Source organism: Gorilla gorilla, chromosome 7 (genome assembly GCF_029281585.2).
Source record: "Gorilla gorilla gorilla isolate KB3781 chromosome 7, NHGRI_mGorGor1-v2.1_pri, whole genome shotgun sequence".
Taxonomy (NCBI): Eukaryota; Metazoa; Chordata; class Mammalia; order Primates; family Hominidae; genus Gorilla; species Gorilla gorilla.
The window spans coordinates 34,377,744-34,399,206 of record NC_073231.2 but is presented as its reverse complement, the minus strand read 5'-3'; the positions used below and the strand labels follow the sequence as shown (position 1 = coordinate 34,399,206).

Sequence of the window (21,463 nt, the reverse complement as noted above, 5' to 3'; positions counted from 1 at the left end):
GTCATTGGTGTGTAGAAAAGAACAGCCTTCCTTAATTTATTTATTTGATTTTTTTATTTTTTATTTTTTTTGAGATGGAATCTTGCTGTGTCCCCCAGGCTGGAGTGCAGTGGCACGATCTTGGCTCACTGCAACCTCCACCTCCCAGCTTCAAGCGATTCTCCTGCCTCAGCCTCCCAAGTAGCTGGGACTACAAGGTGGGGTGCCACCACGCCCGGATAATTTTTTTTGTATTTTCAGTAGAGACGGGGTTTCACCATATTGGTCAGGCTGGTCTTGAACTCCTGACCTCGTGATCTGCCCGCCTCGGCCTCCCAAAGTGCTGGGATTACAGGCGTGAGGCACCACACCCAGCCTACTTTATTTTTTAAATTCAAAGTCCAGTGGGTCTTCTCCAGGACAAAGGAAAGAAGATGTTAGCTATCTTTTTAGGCTGTTAATTAGAACCAAAATCATGCCTAACTTGAAAATTTTCCACCCTTAATAATCATTTGGGATTGTGAAACATAAACAGATATTCACATAAAATAATTATTGCTATTAGTTAGCTAGTTGAAATATTTGGAAGATAAAATGTTTGTGTTCTAAGAGGAGGACGCCATTTTTAAATGGTGCTTTATCTCTGACAGTTGAGTTACTGCAGAATATAGTTGCTGTTAATTGACTTACACTGAAAGTGCCAAATGTATTTTAAATCCTAAGTAAGCATTAAATCAGTCTTTTTCTGACAGTTAAATATTTTCCCAAGGTCTTTCTTACAAATTCCATACATGGTTGCTATAAATTAGGTATAAGCTTGAATTCCTTCCCAAAATTTTATCTAGAAAGAACTTATGTTTATGAAAAATTCATAGGTATTACAGTCTAGTTCACTCAGATCATGCACATGTTCTAGTATTTTATTATTTTTTAATCTTTACAGTTTAAAAATTGCCTCTAGGACTCCACATTTTTCAACTATAATTCTGGGTGTCACCTGTGCAAAACATGTGAAAAAATATATTTGAGTTAAATTCACGTGTTTAGGCATGAGTAATAACATTTCAGCTACAACCAAAAAATCCAAAAAAAAAAAAACTCTGCAAGGTGGTGGGCACAGCACTTGGAGGTTTGAAGTGCTCGGGAAATGTTTGCTTAAGGCATGGGTGAGATAGCCACATGTAAGGGGAAGATGACCAGACCGAGCGTCAAAGATTCTAGGCAGCTACTCAGCTCTCTCATCTTGGACAAGTCTTTTCCCTCATATGGTATTTGGTTTGCTCATTTACTTATGTTGAAAAAGACCCTTAATGCTTCTCTAGCTCTAAAATAGTAGGCCTCCTGGATGTCAGCTGAAAAGGTTCTTACAGACAGCTGAAATTAAGAAAAACCGTTACCCATGGTACTTGGTTCACAGTATGTATAAAAGTCTTACGCATTTATGATAAGGGCCTGTTCTTCTATTAGGTTCCCTTCGCCAATCACTATTGGTCCGGCTTCTGCAATAATTCTTGCTTTAGGGTGGATCACTGTCCGAGGTCCTGTTAAAAATAGTTTGAGAAGAAATTATTGGTGGAGGCTATGCTTCCAACAGAAGGGTGGAAGGTGACTGAGGATGGGTGAGGCTGTTGGGAGGAACATTTTCTAAGTATGTGCCAGGCACCAAGCTAGGTACTTCACAGATACTATCTCCCAGGCTTTATCATCAGTAGTCAGGGCCAAGTTGCAAGCCAATGTGAGTGGAATGGCACAGGCACTACAGCCAGACAGCTCTGGCTCAGCCTCCACTCGGAAGCTTCCTGTGATCTCAGTGGTGAAACAGAGGTGATGACAACACCAGTCCCACAGGGTTGCTGTAAGGGCTAGGGGCGATAATGCTGGAGACACAGCATGTGACACAAAGGTGGCAATAAAAATTAATTCCTTCTTTTCCCTCAGCAAGGTAACACTCTCTTTGCTTAAGCTGTTCTGCTTTCTTATGCGAGTGTACCTCCGAATTAGTCTTTTTATTACATAATTGAGAAGAAATGTGGAGGCCAAGGCGGGCAGATCGCTTAAGGTCAGGAGATCGAGACCAGCCTGACCAACATGGCGAAACCCCATCTTTACCAAAAAATACTAAAATTAGCCAGGCATGATGGTATGTGCGCCTGTAGTCCCAGCTACTTGGGAGGCTGAGGCAGGAGAATCATGTGAACCCAGGAAGCAAAGGCTGCAGTGAGCTGAGATCATGCCACCGTACTCCAGCCTGGGTGACAGAGCAAGACCCTGTCTCAAAAAAAAAAAAAAAAAAAAAAAAAGGAGAAATATGGGTGGACAGAAGTCAGAAATTATGGGATCTAACAGCTTTGTTCCTCTGTCAGTGTCCCTATTATGAGCGCACCTACTGAAAGGTGGCACAGCTTCTGCTGTCTGGCCCAGGATATGATTTAAACCAGTGAAAGCTGAAAAGGTTAAAGGGAGGCAGCAGAAGGACCCAAAGGTGATCACTGGAGTCCTAGGACTTTGGCATGGGGAGCCCTGAGGCGATGCCTCCAGTCTCGAATTGAAGGGAACAGCCAGGGCCCTCATTACTCCCACTTCACCAGCACCGTCTACCCTGCCCTGAGCCTGGAATGCTAACACACTCCCTCCCAGCTTTATCTACCACAGGCTGAGGGTTCTGGTGATAATGAAACCACTGATGAGAAAACATAGCCTCCTTTAGCCTCTCTCCAATATCCATCCCACGTACCCCTCAATACCAAGGCAATTTTTATGGGTAAACAAGTGCAGATGAAGTAACTGACTCTGAAAGTAAGGGAGGGTGGACAGAAGTGTTGATAGAGGGGCTGGGGGATTAGGAAAGTGACGCTGTCCAAGAAATTCAGTATTCAATTGTGTAAACTGGTTTTTTTTTTTTTTTTTTTTTTTAAGAGACAGGGTCTCATTCTGTCACCCAGGCTGTAGTGTAGTAGTGTGATCATAACTCCCTCCAGTCTTCAATTCCTGGGCTCAAGCAATCCTCCTGCCTCAGCCTCTTGAATCACTGGAACTACAGGCACATGCCACCACATCCAGCTAATTTTTAGAGATGGGGTCTCACTATGTTGCCCAGGCTGGTCTTGAACACTTGGCCTCAAGAAATCCTCCTGCCTCAGCCTCCCAAAATGCTGGGATTACAGGCGTGAGCCACTGTGCCCCACCTAATTATATAAATTGTCAATTCATAATTATTATCTGCCTGTGACAGCTGAGATGCCTCACTATATGTTATGGGGCAACAAAAATAAATACATGTTATTTTTGTTCTTTTGAACTTGTTATCTTGAAAACTGGGAATGCTTAATACACACTCATTCACAAATGTACTAAAATAAATAAGGAGGTGTTTCTGGTGCCCAGAGAATTGGAGAGAACCTCAGGAATGCCTATTCTTTTTCCTGATGAGGAATTGCTGGGGGCTGATAATGAGGGTGGGGGCCTAAAACAGGGTGCTCAGTCCAACATCCCAACATTTCTGATCAGAACGCACAGTCTGGTAAGAAATAACAAGAGTGGCCTTGATCTCTCAGTCACTTCTGGCTTTCCAAATCTTCAGCTGTTAAAGTAAAATTTCCCAGGCATATTCTCCTATTCAGGATGGAAGATTTCAGGATAGAAGATGGGATGGATCTCTGAGATCCCTGGGAAGCTTCTCAAGTTGAACATGAGTATAAATGTGTACATCTAACCTTTTCTTTAAAACAAACAAAAAATATATATGCATATATACACACATATTCACATAGAGATATATATATATAATAACATGATCATTACAAAAAATTACAAAAAAATAGTTAACTATTCTTAAAAGTTTGGAGTATATTATTCCAGACGTAAGTTCCACTGTACACTTAAGATATGTAAATACTGCTGGGGGCGGTGGCTCATGCCTGTAATCCCAGCACTTTGGGAGGCCGAGGCGGGTGGATCATTTGAGGTCAGGAGTTTGAGACCAGCCTAGCTAACATGGTGAAACCTTGTCTCTACGAAAAATACAAAAAAATTAGCCAGGCATGGTGGTGCACACCTGTGGTCCCAGCTACTCAGGAGGCTGAGGTGGGAGGATCGCTTGAACCTGGAAGGTGGAAGGTGCCGTGAGCCAAGATCACATGACTGCACCCCAGCCTGGGTGACAGAGCCGAGACTCCATCTCAAAAAAAAAAAAAAAATTTGTAAATATCACTCCATATAAACTATATCTCATTAAAAAGTTTAAAAATAAATACGATTTGGAGAAAAATATGCATTTCAAGCACACACTTCTTTCACACCAAGAAATATTACTTATTCTTCTGCAATTTGCTTACTTCATGGTAATTTTTCCATGTAAGTATATCTAGATAGATATTCTTTTTAATGGCTGAAAAGTATCTCATTTTATATTAATATACCATAATTTATTTCACAGGTCCCTTAATAATGGCATTTAGACATCACAACTTTCGGGGCTGTGATCCTAAACAACAGGGAAATGAGCAGTGGATTTCTTTTAAAGGAGAAATTGTAAGGCTTCCAGCTGTGGGAACCAACTGAAATGTGTAGTTTGCACCATACCAGGTTTATATTTTATGTCAAAATATTCTATGATAACAGGACACAATCTGCCTCTTTTAGGTTCTTTGTAATCAAAGCCCCAGCCAGCCCCACCCCCCTTGTCTAGAGAGTCTAGACACCGGACTCTATCACTAAAGGTGATGTGCTTACTCTCACAGAGGCTTGTTTTCTCATCTACAGAAAGAAGAGATCTGTAACCTACTTCATTGGGCTGAAATGTGGATTATATGAAATGTTTGAAAGAGGGATTGTGGGGTCTGGACCATGGTTCCTAAAAAATGGGAGATTTATCACTATTTACTACTAAGAGCTAATGCACAACTTTTTCATAGTAAGCAAAATAACTAATTCTGGTCTGGGACACAGAAGAAAAAGAACCACTTTGCACCTCTACTCAGGTATCAGGGTAATACCTCCTGTTAGCCAAGGGGAAAAATTCCACACCACATGATCAGACAGTAAAAAGATTAATGAGAGTATTTTCCATAACTAGCTTTAAAAATCTTAGATATGGGGCTGAGCACAATGGCTCACACCTGTAATCCCAGCACTTCAGGAGACTGAGGTGGGAGGACTACTTAAGGCCACGAGTTCCAGACCAGCCAGGGCAATGAGTCAGACCCCCTTCTCTACAAAATGAAAAAATTTTAAAAATTGGCCAGTTATGGTGGGGTGCACCTGTGGTCCCAACTACTTGGGAGGCTGAGGTGGGAGGATTGCTTGAGTCCAGGGGTTCGAGGCTACAGGGAACAATGATTGTACCACTGTACTCTAGCCTGGGCGACAGAGCAAGACACTGTCTCTGAGGGTAAAAAAAAAAAGATAGGAGGAAGTGATCGTCATATCTGTTACAGAAAGCAGATCCTCTGCCACTGCTAGATAAGTAGCCAGAGACACTAGATATTCTGTCGGTCGTCAAGCTGTAGTTCTTGACAAGACAAGGATACCCCTGGGACCTGTGTGTTTCTTTAAAACTTATGAAAACAAGTGACAGTTTCATTTATCCCTTTCAAAAATGACTAAGTAATACAAGTTTCTCATATAAAGAACTCAAACAAATAAGCACACTTTTTAAAAATTTTTAAAAATTTTTTTCACAGAAGATACCAGAAGCACACATTTTTAAAAATTAAAATAGGCCAGGTGTGGTAGCTCACATCTGTAATCCCAGCACTTTGGGAGACCGAGGCAGGTGGATCACTTGAGCACAGGAGTTCAAGACCGGGCAACATGGCGAAACCCCATCTCTAATAAAACACAAAAATTAGCCAGGCATTGTGGCGGGCATCTGTAATCCCAGCTACTTGGGAGGCTGAGGCAGGAGGGTCACCTGAACCCAGGAGGCAGAGGTTGCAGTGAGCCGAGACTGCGCCACTGCACTCCAGCCTGGGTGACAAAGTGAGACTCTGTCTCAAAAAAAAAAAAAATTAAAATAACCCCAAGTCCCATAAGATGTCTTGCACAATATTTAAAAAATAATATGTGAGCTATTTTAAGCAGGTATTTTATTTTATTATTGTTATTACTGTCTTTATCATTATTAATAATTATTAAACAAGTAACTGGAAAATGCCTGGTTAGAAATCTGAGGGCTGTGTCCAGAGAGGGAGAGAAAGCACCGCTGCATTTAGGTGAGACCAGTGATTTAGACACCACCTCCACCTGCTGGCAGCATTGCCAAACTACAGGTCCCAGTGTTAAGACGCTGAAATAAAAGTTTGAGAAATGATCAGCTTTAAATTGTGAGGTGACAGCAAATGTCACAGGCAATAACTCATCAAATAGCTTCTCTCAACTTCTTGCGCGTCTTTTTTGGGCACAGACTGAAGTAGTTAGCATAAGCGTACTTCAGGATACATAACCGCTAGATTTTGGTTTGGTGAACTTTTTTTTTTTTTGGATACGGAGTCTCGCTCTGTCGTCCTGGCTGGAGTGCAGTGGCACGATCTCGGCTCATTGCAACCTCCGCCTCCCAGGTTCAAGCAATTCTCCTGCCTCAGCCTCCCGAGTAGCTGGGACTACAGGAGCCCACCACCACGCCCAGCTAACTTTTTGTATTTTAGTAGAGACAGGGTTTCACCGTGTTGCCCAGGCTGGTCTCGAACTCTTGAGCTCAGGAAATCCGCTCGACTCGGCCTCCCAAAGTGCTAGGATTAAAGGCGTGAGCCACCGCGTCTGGCCTGGTGAACTTCTTAAAGGAAGGCTGTGATTTCCGTGAATGATGCGGATAATTCTGCTTTGTCTGCGTGGTCTATTGATGGAGGTTGGGCAGCACAGAGCCCAGAGCCCAGAGCCCAGCAACTCAAGCACCGTAAGAAACAGCACACTGAAACGTGGCCACGGTTCACTTCATGCTTTTCTGATGCCATGAGCACTTTTATTACACCTAGATCAGGTCTGAATTCAACATAAAGTTTAAGGGTCTTGAGGTTAAAGTGCTTTAAAAATAAAAATCTGTCACCACGGAAAACATTGAAAGCCTGCTGTGAACCCTGGCGCTCCTTCTGGCAGGGTAGTTTGTGTATTTTCTTACTAAATGTGCTGAAGCCCTATTTGGCTTATCTGCTTGTTTGGATAAATGTGTCTAGAGTTGGAACTGCCTTACTGGCTGATGAATTATTTTTCTAAATGGTTGGCTGGGCTTGGTGCCACATAGCCAGAAAGATATTCCTTGCATCCAATTTCCATTTCCCTGGTAAAGGACACTTTTCCTGTCTATCTTTGCCACAGAAAGCAATCTTTGTGTACATTTCCATTTGTCAATAAATAATTCAAAAGGCCTTAAGCTCTGTTTTTTTGACAGCTAAACAATTTTCTCGAACTGTAAGCTGAAGTACCTGTAAGAGTGCTTTATAGGTGATAATTTCTCAAGTCAAAGCCACTGTTCTGCCTTACTGAAAAAGACTGCTGCAATGAAAGGGAGGCTTTTGGTCCGTATTAAAACTCTCATAGAGAGACTAAGTAAGTAGGACAAAGTGCTTCCAGCACAAAACATTTCCACTGAGCCGAGTTCTGCCTTCACATACTGATGTCCTGACCAAGTTCTGTCCCGGCCTCTCGCCCTGTAATGGACCACGGGACGGTGCTTCAAGGTACCTTTCAGAAATGTTTTCAGCTCTCAAAATAAAGATTTACAGGAAATAATTCGTGGGCCATGAATTAAGGCAGACTAACTAAAAATAGGCTTGATGCTATGAAACCTTATTTACCCAAATTATAATTAACAAGAGGGCTGTTACTTTTCCCAAGCTCTGTCTCTGAACAGCCTTGAATAAGGGGGTCAGGCTCCAGCAGAGCTTCAAGTCATAGGGTTTCTGGTTAAGGACCATACTTCCAAGCATCCAGCTAGTTTCTCTGAAAAAACAAATACCTGCTTTTCTAGGAAAACAGATCGGGTTTAAAGTTACATTAGCCTGAAACATAGCAAAGGAAAACATTACTTTCTTCCTGAAATATTTCAGAATGGAATAATTTGTAAAAGTATACATGACTAGAAGATGGAAAATTACACAAAACATCCTGAAAAAAATCTATGAATTAAACAACAGTTTATTGCTACTTAACTCAGATAAACTAAGTAAAAACAACAATAAAAGCCCTAAAATGAAAAATAAAGCAGGGTGGGGAGAGTTGTAATCAGATGACTTATCTCCACTCTTTGCTTTTATAATTATATCTCCCAGGAGCTTTTTCATCTGATGCATTACATCAGAAACATGAATTAATAGAAGCCAAAAGACTTGAGACATTTTATACCAAATATAACAATGACAAAAATGATTATCTAATTACTAATTCTGGAAAATTCCCATATTATACAGTTGAAGATAAGAAACATACATAACAAAAATGAGACAAGAATTGTAGAAGACAGAACCATGGGTAACTATGTAACTCTTCTGAACCTTCATTTTTCCTCATATTTTCCTTAACTTTTAAAATTGAGTTTTTTCTCCTCAGTATTTGAGCAAAAATTTTCTTGTTTAGAAACACTGGGTCAAAGTAAACATAACAAGTATTCACTTGGAGGCTGTCTGCTGTGATAAACTTTAAATCACTAGAGATTTCTTTCCTTAAAAATGTATTACCACTTCTTATGCTATAATCTGTGCTAACTTTGGGAGGCCGAGGAGGGTGGATCATTTGAGGTTAGGAGTTTGAGATCAGCCTGACCATCATGGTGAAACCCTGTCTCTATTAAAAATACAAAAAAATTAGCCAAGTGTGGTGGCACATGCCTGTAATTCTGGCTACTTGGGAGGCTGAGAGACAAGAATCGCTTGAACCCAGGAGGTGAAGGTTGCAGTGAGCTGAGATCACACCACTGCACTCCAGCCTGGGCAAGATAGCGAGACTCTGTCTCAAAAAAGAAAGAAAGAAAGAAAAGAAAGAAAAGAAAGAAAAGAAAGAAAGAAAGAAAGAAAGAAAGAAAGAAAGAAAATCTGTGTTAAAATGTCATTTTAACTATCAGAATTGTGCACTACCAGCTAGTGGTCAAAAACTAGCTGAAGGGCCAAGAGCAATGACTCACACCTGTAATCCCAGCACTTTGGTAGGCCAAGGCAGGAGGATCAATTGAGGCCCGGAGTTTGAGATCAGCCTAGGCAAAAATACAAAAATTAGCCAGGTGTGGTGGTGTGTCACTGTAGACCTAGCTACTTGGGAGGCTGAGGTGGGAGAATCACTTGAGTGCAGGGGTTCGACGCTGCAGTGAGCCATGATCACACTGGTGCGCTCCAGCCTGCCCAACAGAACAAGACCTTGGTTCTAAACAAACAAACAAACTAAAAGGAAAGTAGATTTAAACAATGCACTTCCTTATGTAATTTTTTTTTTTTTGAGACAGGGTCTCACACTGTCATCCAGGCTGGAGTACAGTGGTGCAATTATAGCTCACTGAGCCCTCTCAAGTAGCTGGGACTACAGGCATGCGCCACCACATGCAGCTAATTTTTCCCTTCCTACCTCCCTCCCTTCCTTCTGCTAATTTTTCTTTTTTCTCCTTCCTTCCTTCCTTCCCTTTCTCTTTCTCTTCCTTTCCTTTCTTCTTTCCTTCTCTTTCCTTCTCTCTCCCTTCCTTCCTTTCCTCCCTCCCTCCCTTTCCTCTCTCCTTCTTTCTGTCTCTTTTCCTTCCTTCCTTTCCTTCCTCCCTTCCTTCCTTTCTTCCCTTCCTCCCTCCCTTCCTCTCTCTCTCTTTTTCTCTTTCTTTCTGGTCCCACTATATTTTCCACACTCGTCTTGAACTCTTGAGCTAAAGTGATCCTCCCAACCTCAGCCTCCCAAAGTGCTAGGATTATAGCCATGAGCCACGGCATCCAGCCTGTACTTCCTTAAATAATTTCAACATGTAGGGAAGGTAGGAACATAAGAGGGTTAAAGAAGGGGGAGGAGCACAACGTAGTGAAAACCAGAGAGAGAAACAGGAAAGTGAATACTGATCCCTGATACCCCTAAAACTCAGTCCTAGGCAGTGGTCCACCAATCACTGGCAGCTACCTTCCTTGCACAGGATAATGCCTTTACAGCCCAGAAAAGCTTCTGCAAAAGATGTTATTTCAAATCTGAAATACATATCTCCCCCCCACCACATGCCTGTGTATATTTATGCCTGCAGATGTATCTATACTATCTACATACCTATCTTATAGTAGACATTATATACTTATTTAAAATGGGGTTGTTGTTGGGCCAGGTGTGATGGCTCACTCCTGTAATCCCAACACTTTGGGAAGCTGAGGCAGGAGGAGCGCTTGAGCCCAGGAGTTTAAGGCTAGCCTGGCAAAATAGCGAGACCCTGTCTCAAAAAAAAGAAAGAAAAAAAAACCAAAACGGGGTTGTTGTAACGTTGGGGGATTTAAAAAAAAAAGAAAAAAAAAAAGTAAAATGGGGAAGAAGTAGAAATGCCAGGGAAAATCTACATAATTAATTACATCACTTCAGTCTTACTTTCCTTCTAACTGAAGAATGCATTGCAAACTACTATGAGGTATTATTCCTAGAATATCATGATGATAGCCACAATTATAATGCAGTAAAATGATGAGTAAAAAGAACACAGAGGAGCATTTTGATAAATATGTGGTCCCAGTCTGCAGTAGAGATTGTAAAAAATTAAAAAACATGACTTTCCTCATTTTGCTTCATAAACACTTTGCAAGTGGTTTAGGTAATACAAAAGACAAAGAGTTAACACAGCACTGAAAAGAAATAATTAAATCAACCAACCTGGCAAATTCTCTTTTTTTTTTTTTTTTTGAGAAGGAGTTTCGCTCTTGTTGCCCAGGCTGGAGTGCAACGGCGTGATCTCGGCTCACTGCAACCTCCGCCTCCCAGGTTCAAGCAATTGTCCTGCTTCAGCCTCCTGAGTAGCTGGGATTACAGGCATGCACCACCACGCCTGACTAATTTTGTATTTTTAGTAGTGACGGGGTTTCTCCATGTTGAGGCTGGTCTTGAACTCCTGACCTCATGTGATCCGCCCGCCTCAGCCTCACAAAGTGCTGGGATTACAGGCGTGAGCCACCGTGCCCAGCCTAACCTGGTAAATTCTTAACAGTGTTCCATAATACTGGCACAATCTCCACTGGTTTTATAAGACAAGATGCCTAAATTGTTTGGAGGCTTAGATTTTTTTTGGAAAAAAAAAAATGACGTTACAGGGTTTTTTTTTTCTATTAAAGAAACTGTTCATTTAAGGAAATAAAGTGTATTTCCTCTCTGAAAGTGTAATAGTTCACTGAACACTTTAGTCTGGTAGCATACAGGTGACATGCGGCTGCTGGTAAGAAGGAGCTCACACCAATAAAACTACAGGGGCACCATATCCAGGTAAACCCCAGTTAAAAGAACAGAGTAAAATGTTTGAGGAACTTAGTCAAGTTCACGTAAGTAAAATGTTGGACTTGAACTCTGGCAAGGCTACACTGAGAAGATCTGACAGCGTTAACAGCAAATATTTATTGACAGCTTACTACTCACAATTTTCACATTCTCTTTCAAGAAACCTAGGAGGTAGATACTACTATTTTGCATGTTATGAAAATTGCTCATTGCCATCCAATATCTCTTCTCCTCTTTTTCCTTGTAATAGAACCCCGATCTCATTAGCGGCTGCAATGCAACCAGCTAAGACTACAACTCCCAAACTCCCTTGCAGCTTGATGTGTCCATGAGATTGTCTTAGCCATGAGACACACAGAGAAGGGTAGTGTGGAACTTTCAGCAAGGCTGTTTAAAGGGAGCTGACTCACAGCTGGAACACATGCCCTTTTGCTTCCACGCCTCCCCTTTCTCATCCAAGATGATGCTTGGTGCTCTAGCCATCACTTCCTGGCCTGCAGGGCCGGAGCTCCATGCTGGACAATCAACTGATCAGCCCTCCATTACTTACCTTGAAACTTTTTATATGAGAGAATAAACCTCTGCAGGTGTAAGCCACCCCTACATGCAGCCGAACCTGATCCTGATACACACAATTATATAGATGGGAAAAAAATCAAGGTTAGAGAGGTTAAGTAATATGTCCAAAGTAACCCAGCAAGAAAGGAACAAGGAGCAAAGTAGCCCAGGTCTGTTGACTCCATGGCCCACGCTCTCCACGAAGCTCCACAAAGGCAGCACCTTTGTCTGCTGTGCTTACTGACGTGTCCCTAGCACTAGCACAGTGCCTGGCACATCGCAGGTACACAACAGATCTCTCTTAAATACATGAATGATTTTGTTATACAGCCTCATTAGTATTTCAGATAGGAGTTTAAACACAGCCTCCATCACACTATATTCTTTCAGAAATTTAAACGCATAGGAGAAAATGCATTATTTTGTCAATAAAACTAGGACATCAGTGAAATAAACATGGAAGATGGTATCTAATTGTAAAGCACTAAAATAGATTAAATCACATCAATTCTTGAAAAACAGTAAATAAATTATTTCTTACCGATAGTTACATCTCCTCTGATTTCACTTTCTACACATACAACTGCTCCAGGAGCAATCTTCACACTGTAGCAAGAAAAGTAACATTTACCAGTGGTAAGATTAAACATACTGTTGGAGGAGCTACTGTGACATTGTAATGAAAACAAGATTTAAAAAATGATGGAAAAAAAGGCCAGGCGCAGTGGCTCACACCTGTAATCCTAGCACTTTGGGAGGCTGAGGTGGGCGGATCACCTGAGGTCAGGAGTTCGACACCAGACTTACCAACATGAAAAAACCCCATCTCTACTAAAAATACAAAATTAGCCAGGCGTGGTGGCGAGCGCCTGTAATCCCAGCTACTTGGGAGGCTGAGGCAGGAGAATCACTTGAACTCGGGAGACAGAGTTTGCAGTGAGCCAAGATCGCGCCATTGCACTCAAGCATGGGCAACAAGAGTGAAACTCTGTCTCAGGAAAAAAAAAAAGATGGAAAAATGGAAAGTCAATGGTAAGAGGGTAAGGTTTTAATAGATTATAAATTTTTCAATTGGTATATTGTCCATCATCCCAAATCACATGTGCTAAAACACTTGAGAAGAGTTTTGAATCTTTTCTTTTAATACCAGCATGTTTCTAAACAGCAAAAAGCTGAAAACAACCTAGATATTCATCAGTGGAAGATTAGTTAATAAATTATGGCACACTATGGACTATCACATGGCCATCAAAAAGAATGAATAATCCCTTGTCAAGATTTTGGAATGGCTGAGCACAGTGGCTCACACCTGTAATCCCAGCACTCTGGGAGGCCAAGGAAGGAGAACTGCTTAAGCCCAGGAATTCAAGACCAGCCTGGGCAACATAGTGAGACCTCATCATTTTTTTTTTTTTTGAGATGGAGTTTCACTCTTGTTGCCCAGGCGGGAGTGCAATGGCACCATCTCGGCTCACTGCAACCTCCACCTCCCAGGTTCAAGCGATTCTCCTGCCTCAGCCTCCCTAGTAGCTGGGATTACAGGCATGTGCCACCACACCTGGCTAATTTTGTATTTTTAGTAGAGACGGGGTTTCTTCAGGTTGGTGAGGCTGGTCTGGAACTCCCGACCTCAGGTGATCCGCCCGCCTCAGCCTCCCAAAGTGCTGGGATTACAGGCATAAGCCACCGTGCCCGGTGACCTCATCTCTTAAAAAAAAAAAATATGGAATGATCTCCAAGCTATATTGTTAAAAGTAAAAAAAAGTGAAGTGAGAAAATGGACAGTATGTAATATGCCATTATTTTTGTAAAGGTAGGAAGAAAAAATATACATTCAAACTATTTAACAACCAGCAAGGTAATACTAACTTAGAAATTTAAAATTTACAAATATTTCTGTTTACTCTCATATATATATATACATACACATATATGAGAAACTTTTTACCAAGTAATATAAATTGTAGTACAAATTCTTCAAGACTCTAATAATTTCCATATAACTTATTGATGCTTTTTTATATTCTGCTGTTATCTTTTGTTTGACAAAGCTGTATGTAAACACTGACCCTAGCTGAACCATGAACTGACATGAGGAAGTACATCAAATGACTTCTCCATTACAGTGATAGTTATTAGGAAACTTCTTTTCATTAATAAAAGAATTTTTCTAAATGGCAATGACATTCATGGTGTTAAATCTGCTCTCAGCTACTATGAAATAACACTAACATTTTAGATATTTTGTCTTTGTAATTTTGTTTGGATTTTTCAAAATTTTGATTTCCAATTGTTACAGTATACAGAAATACAATAGTTTTGGGCTGGGCATGGTGGCTCACACCTGTAATCCCAGGACTTTGGGAGGCCAAGGCGCGTGGATCACTTGAAGTCAGGAGTTTGAGACCAACCAGCCTGGCCAACATAGCAAAACCCCGTCTCTACTAAAAATACAAAAATTAGCCGGGCATGGTGGTGGCCTGTAGTCCCAGCTACTGGGGAGGCTGAGGCAGGAAAATGGCATGAACCCAGGAGGCGGAGCTTGCAGTGAGCCGAGGTAGCACCACCGCACTCCAGCCTGGGTGACTGAGCGAGACTCCATCTCAAAAAAGAAAAGAAAAGAAAAGAAAAGTGTAAATATTTGTGCAAGAACGCTTATGTAAAAATATTAAGGCCAGGCGTGGTTGGCCTGTAATCCCAGCACTTTGGGAGGCCAAGGTGGGCGGATTGCGAGGTCAGGAGATCGAGACCATCCTGGCTAACACGGTGAAACCCCGTCTCTACTAAAAATACAAAAAATTAGCCGGGCGTGGTGGCGGGTGCCTGTAGTCCCAGCTACTCGGGAGGCTGAGGCAGGAGAATGGTGTGAACCCGGGAGGTGGAGCTTGCAGTGAACCGAGACTGCGCCGCTGCACTCCAGCCTGGGCGACAGAGTGAGACTCTGTCTCAGAAAAAAATAAAAATAAAAATAAAAACACAATTTTATCTATTCTATCTATTTTTAAATACCATATGCATACATCTAAGCAAAGACTGGTAAGTAACAAAGTAAAAACCTCTTCCCCCCTCCCAGGTTGGACATCACTGAATGAGAAGAAGCACAAAAGTCATGAAGAGAAAGGGAGCAGGTAAGGCTGGGAGGAAAAGCAGGACCAGCCCATGAATAAGCTTGTACACCATGACCAGGGATTTGAATTTGCACCTGTAGGCAAGAAGTCACTGAAGGATTCCTATTCCCAAGCCAACAATGTCACCAAATGGTATGCAGATAATTGACACTTGTATGAAGAAGTACTTGGTGGTGGTGGGGGTCAGGGAGGCAGTTGGTCTAATCCTACAGAGATAATGCAGGCCTGAAATGCTGTATTAGTCCATTTTCACACTGCTCTACAGAACTTCCCTGAGAATGGGTAATTTATAAAGGAAAGAGGTTTAATTGACTCACAGTTCCACATGACTGGGGAGGCCTCAGGAAACTTACAATCATGGAGGAAGGTAAAGGGGAGGCAGACACCTTCTTCACAAGGCAGCAGGACAGAGAGACAGTGTGAGCGCAGGAAAAACTACCATTTATAAAACCATCAGGTTTCACAAGAACAGCATGGGGGAACCACTCCCATAATCCAATCACTTGATTACGGGTCCCTCCCTCAACAGGTGGGCATTATAATTCAAGATGAGATATGATGGGGACACAGGGCCAAACCATATCAAATGCACTGGTAGCACATAGGAGAAGCTGCAGGTATGTCTAGGAAATAGAAACAAGACTTGGCAACAAACACATTTAATAAAAATCTGGTTTCTAGGCAACGTTGAAGGTAGGTATTTCCCATTCCTTGTTACAGGCCCCATGGACCGCAAAGTGCGTACAGTCGCATCCCTCAGTATCCAGTATCTGTGGTAGATTGGTTCCAGGACCAGTCCTCAGATGTTCAAGTCTCTGATATAAAATGCTGCAGTGTTTGCATAAAACCTATACACATCTTCTCATACTTTGTCATTTCTAGATAATTTACAATACCTAATACAATGTAAATGCTATGTAAATAATTATACTGTATTGTTTACAGACACAATTTTTTTTTTCCTATTTTCGATCTGAGGTTGGTTGAATCCATGGATGTGGAACCCATGGATATAAAGAGCAAACTATATTTGCTTTCTTCTCTGTGCACACTGCTAATAGAGACATACCTGAGACTGGGTAATTTATAAAGGAAAGAGGTTTAATTGACTCACAGTTCAGCATGTCTGGGGAGGCCTCAGGAAACCTACAACCATGGCAGAAGGGGAAGCAAACATGTCCTTCTTCACATGGTGGCAGGGAAGAGAATGAGTGCCCAGTGAAGGGGGAAACCCCTTATAAAACCATTAGATCTCATGAGAACTAACTCACTATCATGAGAACAGGATGGGGGAAACGGCTCCCATGATTCAATTATCTCCACCTGGTCCCTCCCACAACATGTGGGAATTATGGGAACTACAATTCAAAATGAGATTTGGGTGGGGACACAGCCAAACCGTATCAACTACAGAAGGATGGGGGTGAGGGGCATGGAGTGAAATAAGGAAACTGGTGCCATCTTGTCCCCTTCCTGGGAAGGGATGATTCCTGATGGAGAGGGAAGCTCAAATTCCAGGGCTCAAAGTCAGCTGCTGTGACTCTGCTTCACTTATGCCAGAAAAACAACCAAAACCAGCCTGGGTCACATGGTAAAACCCCATCTCTACAAAAAATACAAAAATTAGCCGGGTATGGTGGCTTACACCTGTACTCCCAGCTACTTGGGGGGCTGAGGCGGGAGGATCGCTTGAACCCAGGAGGTAGAGGTTGCAGTGAGCTGAGATTGTGCCACTGCACTCCAGCCTGGGTGATGGAGTGAAACCCTGTCTCAAAAAAAAAAAAAAAAAAAAAAAAAAGAAAAGAAAAGAAAACTAATCAAAAGTCTGGAGCTAGGGAGCAAGGTCAAAGCCTCTAGGTTTCTGATCTGGAAAACTAATGGCACCATCTGAGAATAGCCTATGGGAGGAGGGGTAGATTTCAGAGAAAAAAGTCATTTGGCTAAATTTTAGATAAACTCAGTCTGAGGTATCTATGGAATGGTCACCAGATATACCCAATAAGCGACTGAAAATACAGATTCTGAAGCTCATAAGAGAGTTCTAAAAATACAGCTCTGAGAGTCAGAAGGGTAAAGATACTTTCATTAACATGTCTCTCCATCATTTCTATGCCAGAATCTTCCCCCCAAGTATTCCCTAATATACATGCAAAGTAAGAGGAAAACTATTTTTAAGATTGTACCAACTTCCCTACTGGTGTGATGAACTAAAAAAAAAAGAAGACATACACAAATTTTTCTTCCACAAATTAGGGTGGACAAACCTTCACACCGCCATGAATTTTTAAAGCTCTAAGTAAACAAAAAAAAATGTATCAAATAGAAAAAACTAATAATCCCCGAGTATATCCTCAAGAAATCGTTTTGAGAATAGACACAGCTCCAGCTGTTTCCATCATTTTGTCAGGCTCTGACTTTTTACCAGGCGTAAGTCAATGAAATCCTACCAATGGTCCTTCTGGGTGATACAGCCTGTCAAGAGTCAATCTGGGCCAGGTGGAGTGGCTCACGCCTGTAATCCCACCACTTTGGGAGGCCAAGGTGGGCAGATTCCTTGAGGTCAGGAGTTCAAGATCAGCTGGCCAACATGGTGAAACCCCGTCTCTACTAAAAATACAAAAATTAGCCAGGTGTGGTGGTGGGTGCCTGTAGTCCCAGCTACTCTGGAGACTGAGGCAGGATGATCGCTTGAACCCAGGAGGCAAAGGTTGCAGTGAGCTGAGATTGTGCCACTGCACTCCAGCCTAGGCAACAGAGTGAGACTCCGTCTCAAAAAAAAAAAAAAAAAAAAGGAACCAGGCATGGTGCAAAGCTTTCACTGCACTCCAGCCTGAGCGACTTTGCCTCAAAAAAAAAAAAAAAAGTCAATCTGCTGAAATAACAGAAAATATGTAGCCCTCCTGCTGTATTGGAGAAGAAAGAAAGATTTTAGTAAGATTAGAAGAAAATCACCTGGTCTAACCCTCTCATATTATAGAAGAAAAAACTGAAATTCAGAGACTAGAAATTTCTTGGAGCAGAGTTCATTCCTGGGGCATCACTGTCCTGAAATCAGTCATCTGCCTTCTAGTTGAAAGTTTTCTGGAAACATCCTGTCACTCCAGATGTTTTTCCATGATAAATGAGCGACACTGTCCTTGAATGTATCACCATCTGTAAATGTCATTTCTCTGATACTTTTCATTTAAAGTGGGTTTTTTTTGTTAAAATATGCAATTTTATTAAGCCCTGGTCAAATAAATTAGCCTCTATAAAATGTCTCTTGTTTTAGACCTCATTTCTCATTGCAATTTTCCATTTCCTCAGCTTCCTTCTCATTATGAAAAGAGCATTATCTAACATTGAACTTGTCCTGGGCAACTGAGAGTAGGAGAGACTCACAAATGCCCCCTGCCTTCAGTTTTACGCCAAGGGAGAGATCCCAGGTAATGCTTGCGTCACAATCAGCACACTTCTCAGTGGGGCAGGCCACCAGGCCAACTAAAACGTGGTCCCGATATCTCTGCAAGGATCTCTCTGTATCTCGGAGTGGTGGGAGCAGAGAGGTGAGCCGGCAGATGGGAGGGCAAGACTTAACCTCAGATCTGTAAAAGTAACAAGTCAACAATACCTTAATCTTCACTGTAAGCTACTATCTACTGCTATCTACTGCACATAATATTTATAGTACATCTGTTCCTCTTTAGCTTATGAAAAAAGATTACAGAGTATCTACTTAAATGGAAGAAAAATCTACATTTTAATTTATGGCACCAGAAACAATGTCAGTTTTCTTTGTCAAAAATAGTCAGCAGAGGGAGCTCAACACTGCTGCTGTTCGAAATGGCTTTACTTATGCATTTGTCTCATCCCAGCCACCAACAGCCCCCAGCAATGAAGACTACCGGAGAAGCCAAACTTCCTGTCCCCACATGTTTACAAAGGAGCTTGTCCACTCCACGACTGGCAAAAAATGTCACAGTTCTAAGCTTATACACTATTGGTGGGAATATAAATTAGTTCATCTATTGAAAATAGTATGGTGATTTCTCAAAGGACTAAAGACAAGTACCATTGGACCCAGCAATCCATATATAGAGCTACCAATCCAAATGGAACTACCATTCGACCCAGGATCTACTCAAAGGAAACCATTGTATTAAAAAGACAACTGCACTCCTATGACTATCACTGTACTATTCACAATAGCAAAGTATGGAATCAACCTAAGTGTTCATCAACGGATGATTGGATAAAGGAAATGTGGTGTATCTATACGATGGAATATTACAGAGCCATAAGAAAGAAAGGAATCATGTCTTTTGCAACAACATGGATGGAACTGGAGGCCATTACCTTACGCGATAACTCAGAAATAAAATCAAATGCACATGTTCTCACTTTTAAGTGGGAGCTAAAATGAGTACACATAAACATAAAGAGGGAAATAACAGACACTGGGGACTCTAAAAGCAGCGAGGGTAGGAGGGGTTTGAGGGCTGAAAAATTACCCATCTGATACAATGTTCACTATTTGGGTGGTAAGTACACTAGAAGCCAACTTCACCATTACGCAATATATCTATGCAAAAAATCTGCGCATGTACTCCTTGCATCTATATAATGTGTGTGTGTGTGTGTGTGTGTGTGTGTGTCACATTTCAAGTCCAGGCGCGGCCCCCCTTTTGACAGCGACCGTAAATCCCTTTACACACCCCACCCTCCAGAGACAGGAAGGGCCTGGGGTGCGGCCAGCACTGGCGTGGGGGTCTCGCAACATGCAGCAGAGAATCCAGCGCCAAGCCGTGGGATACAGCGGCGCCAAGCACCACCGATTATGCGGGAGAAGGGAGCCGGCCTCCCCCAGGAAAAAGCTGACGTCACCCTCCCCTCAGAGCCCCCACCGCCCTCCCGGCCGGGAGACCCCCTCTGCGCAGGCGCATGTGGGGAGGGACGGCCAGACAGGAACAAAAACCTTCCACGCAGCGACTCCGCGTCCCTTCTCAACCCTCCCCGCCCCCACTCCGTCGCCCCCTCCCTCAGTGGACGCCAGGTCTGGGCTTGAGGTACCTTCAGCCCGAAGGCCTAGGATGAGACACCTTCTGAGTCGCCACCATTGGCGACCAGGAACAGGTTCCACCCCTACGGAAAGCTGAGAAAAGGCTTTTCTCAAGCAGCAGACCCACCTCTTTTGAGTCTTCTCCGCCATGGTACGGCCCCAATTGGAGCGGAGATCGACACCACCGCCTGGATAGAGCGATAATTCCACATGCGATTGGAGAGCCTGGCAGGGTTGGGGGAGGGGCGGAGCCGGGGTGGGGCGGGGACCCGGAAGCTTGAGGCTCTTGTCTGCGTTGTGTCTGGGTGCAGAGGACTGTACTTGGCAGAGGTGCGGGGCCGCCCGCGGACTTTAGCCCTGCACAGAGATGGGTAGACCCTAATTTGGAACAGCCATTGACTGGGCACAGGCCAGCACTTTGGGAGGCCGAGAGGCCGAGGCAGGAGGATCGCTCGAGGCCAGGAGTGCCAGACTGCGAGACTAGCCTGGGTAACATAGTGAGACCCTCTCTTCAAACAAAAAAAAAAAAAAAAAAAGCCTGTCACGGTGGCCTGCGCCTGTAACCCAGCTACTCGAGAGGGTCGCCTGAGCCCAGTGAAGCTGCAGCGAGCTGTGAGGATGCCACTGCACTCCGGCCTGGGCTAAAAAGCTAGATCGTGTCTCTGATAAAAGAATAAAAGCTGTTTATTGCAATCCAGTCCGCGTCGTTATGCCCTCATTTTACCCACTCGCGTAGGCGTAATTACACCCTAAAGGTATTCCTCCGACCTCGCCGATGCTCTTTTTCAGCCTCTGTCTTTCTCTACTCATTAGGGCTCCTTCTGGCCCTTTTCTCGCTCTATATGAGCGCATCCTTCCTATAGGTTAAGTGCCCTCTACCTGCTTGCTCTCTAATTAATGTCTCTGGTTCTGCCCTCTGTGCCGATCTTCACCCCTGACATTCGGTTGACTAATTGACATCTCCGCTCAGAGTCGTATCGAACCTAAAACTTACAGAACATGACTTTCGATTAACACTGCCGTCCTCCCTCCAACCTGCTGCTTTTTTGATCCACACCATTTGCCTAGTTGCTCAAGCCGGACACTCAAGAGTCACCCTGGCACTCCTCACCCCTACATCTGTAATAGATCTGCAAGTTCTGCTTGTCCTAGCTCGGGTCTCATGCTTACACTTTTGTCTACCCGACCATCTCTCTAATCTCAGCCGATGTGTCTCTCCCAGTTGTTCACTCATTCTGTACTTGGCCTTTGAAATCACACCCCCTCATCTCCCACCCCCAACCCTGATCCAAGTAGTTCTCTTGTAGACAAAATCATCCTTTAAAAGACAAATTGAGGC

At 42.9% G+C, this 21,463-nt stretch overlaps 1 protein-coding gene across 1 annotated transcript in view; it reads right to left on the bottom strand.

Moving 5' to 3' along the window:
* The window catches only part of DCTN6 (dynactin subunit 6), a 35,154-nt gene extending 14,774 nt beyond the window's left edge, over positions 1-20,380 (bottom strand). The window contains exons 1-3 of the mRNA XM_019032826.4: positions 20,252-20,380; positions 12,500-12,564; positions 1,415-1,520 (exon numbers count right to left, since the gene is read on the bottom strand). Coding sequence (XP_018888371.1) covers positions 1,415-1,520; positions 12,500-12,564; positions 20,252-20,274 — 194 coding nt within the window. The 5' untranslated portion in view covers positions 20,275-20,380. The remainder of the gene's footprint in view (positions 1-1,414; positions 1,521-12,499; positions 12,565-20,251) is intronic.
* Positions 20,381-21,463: the final 1,083 nt, after the last annotated feature.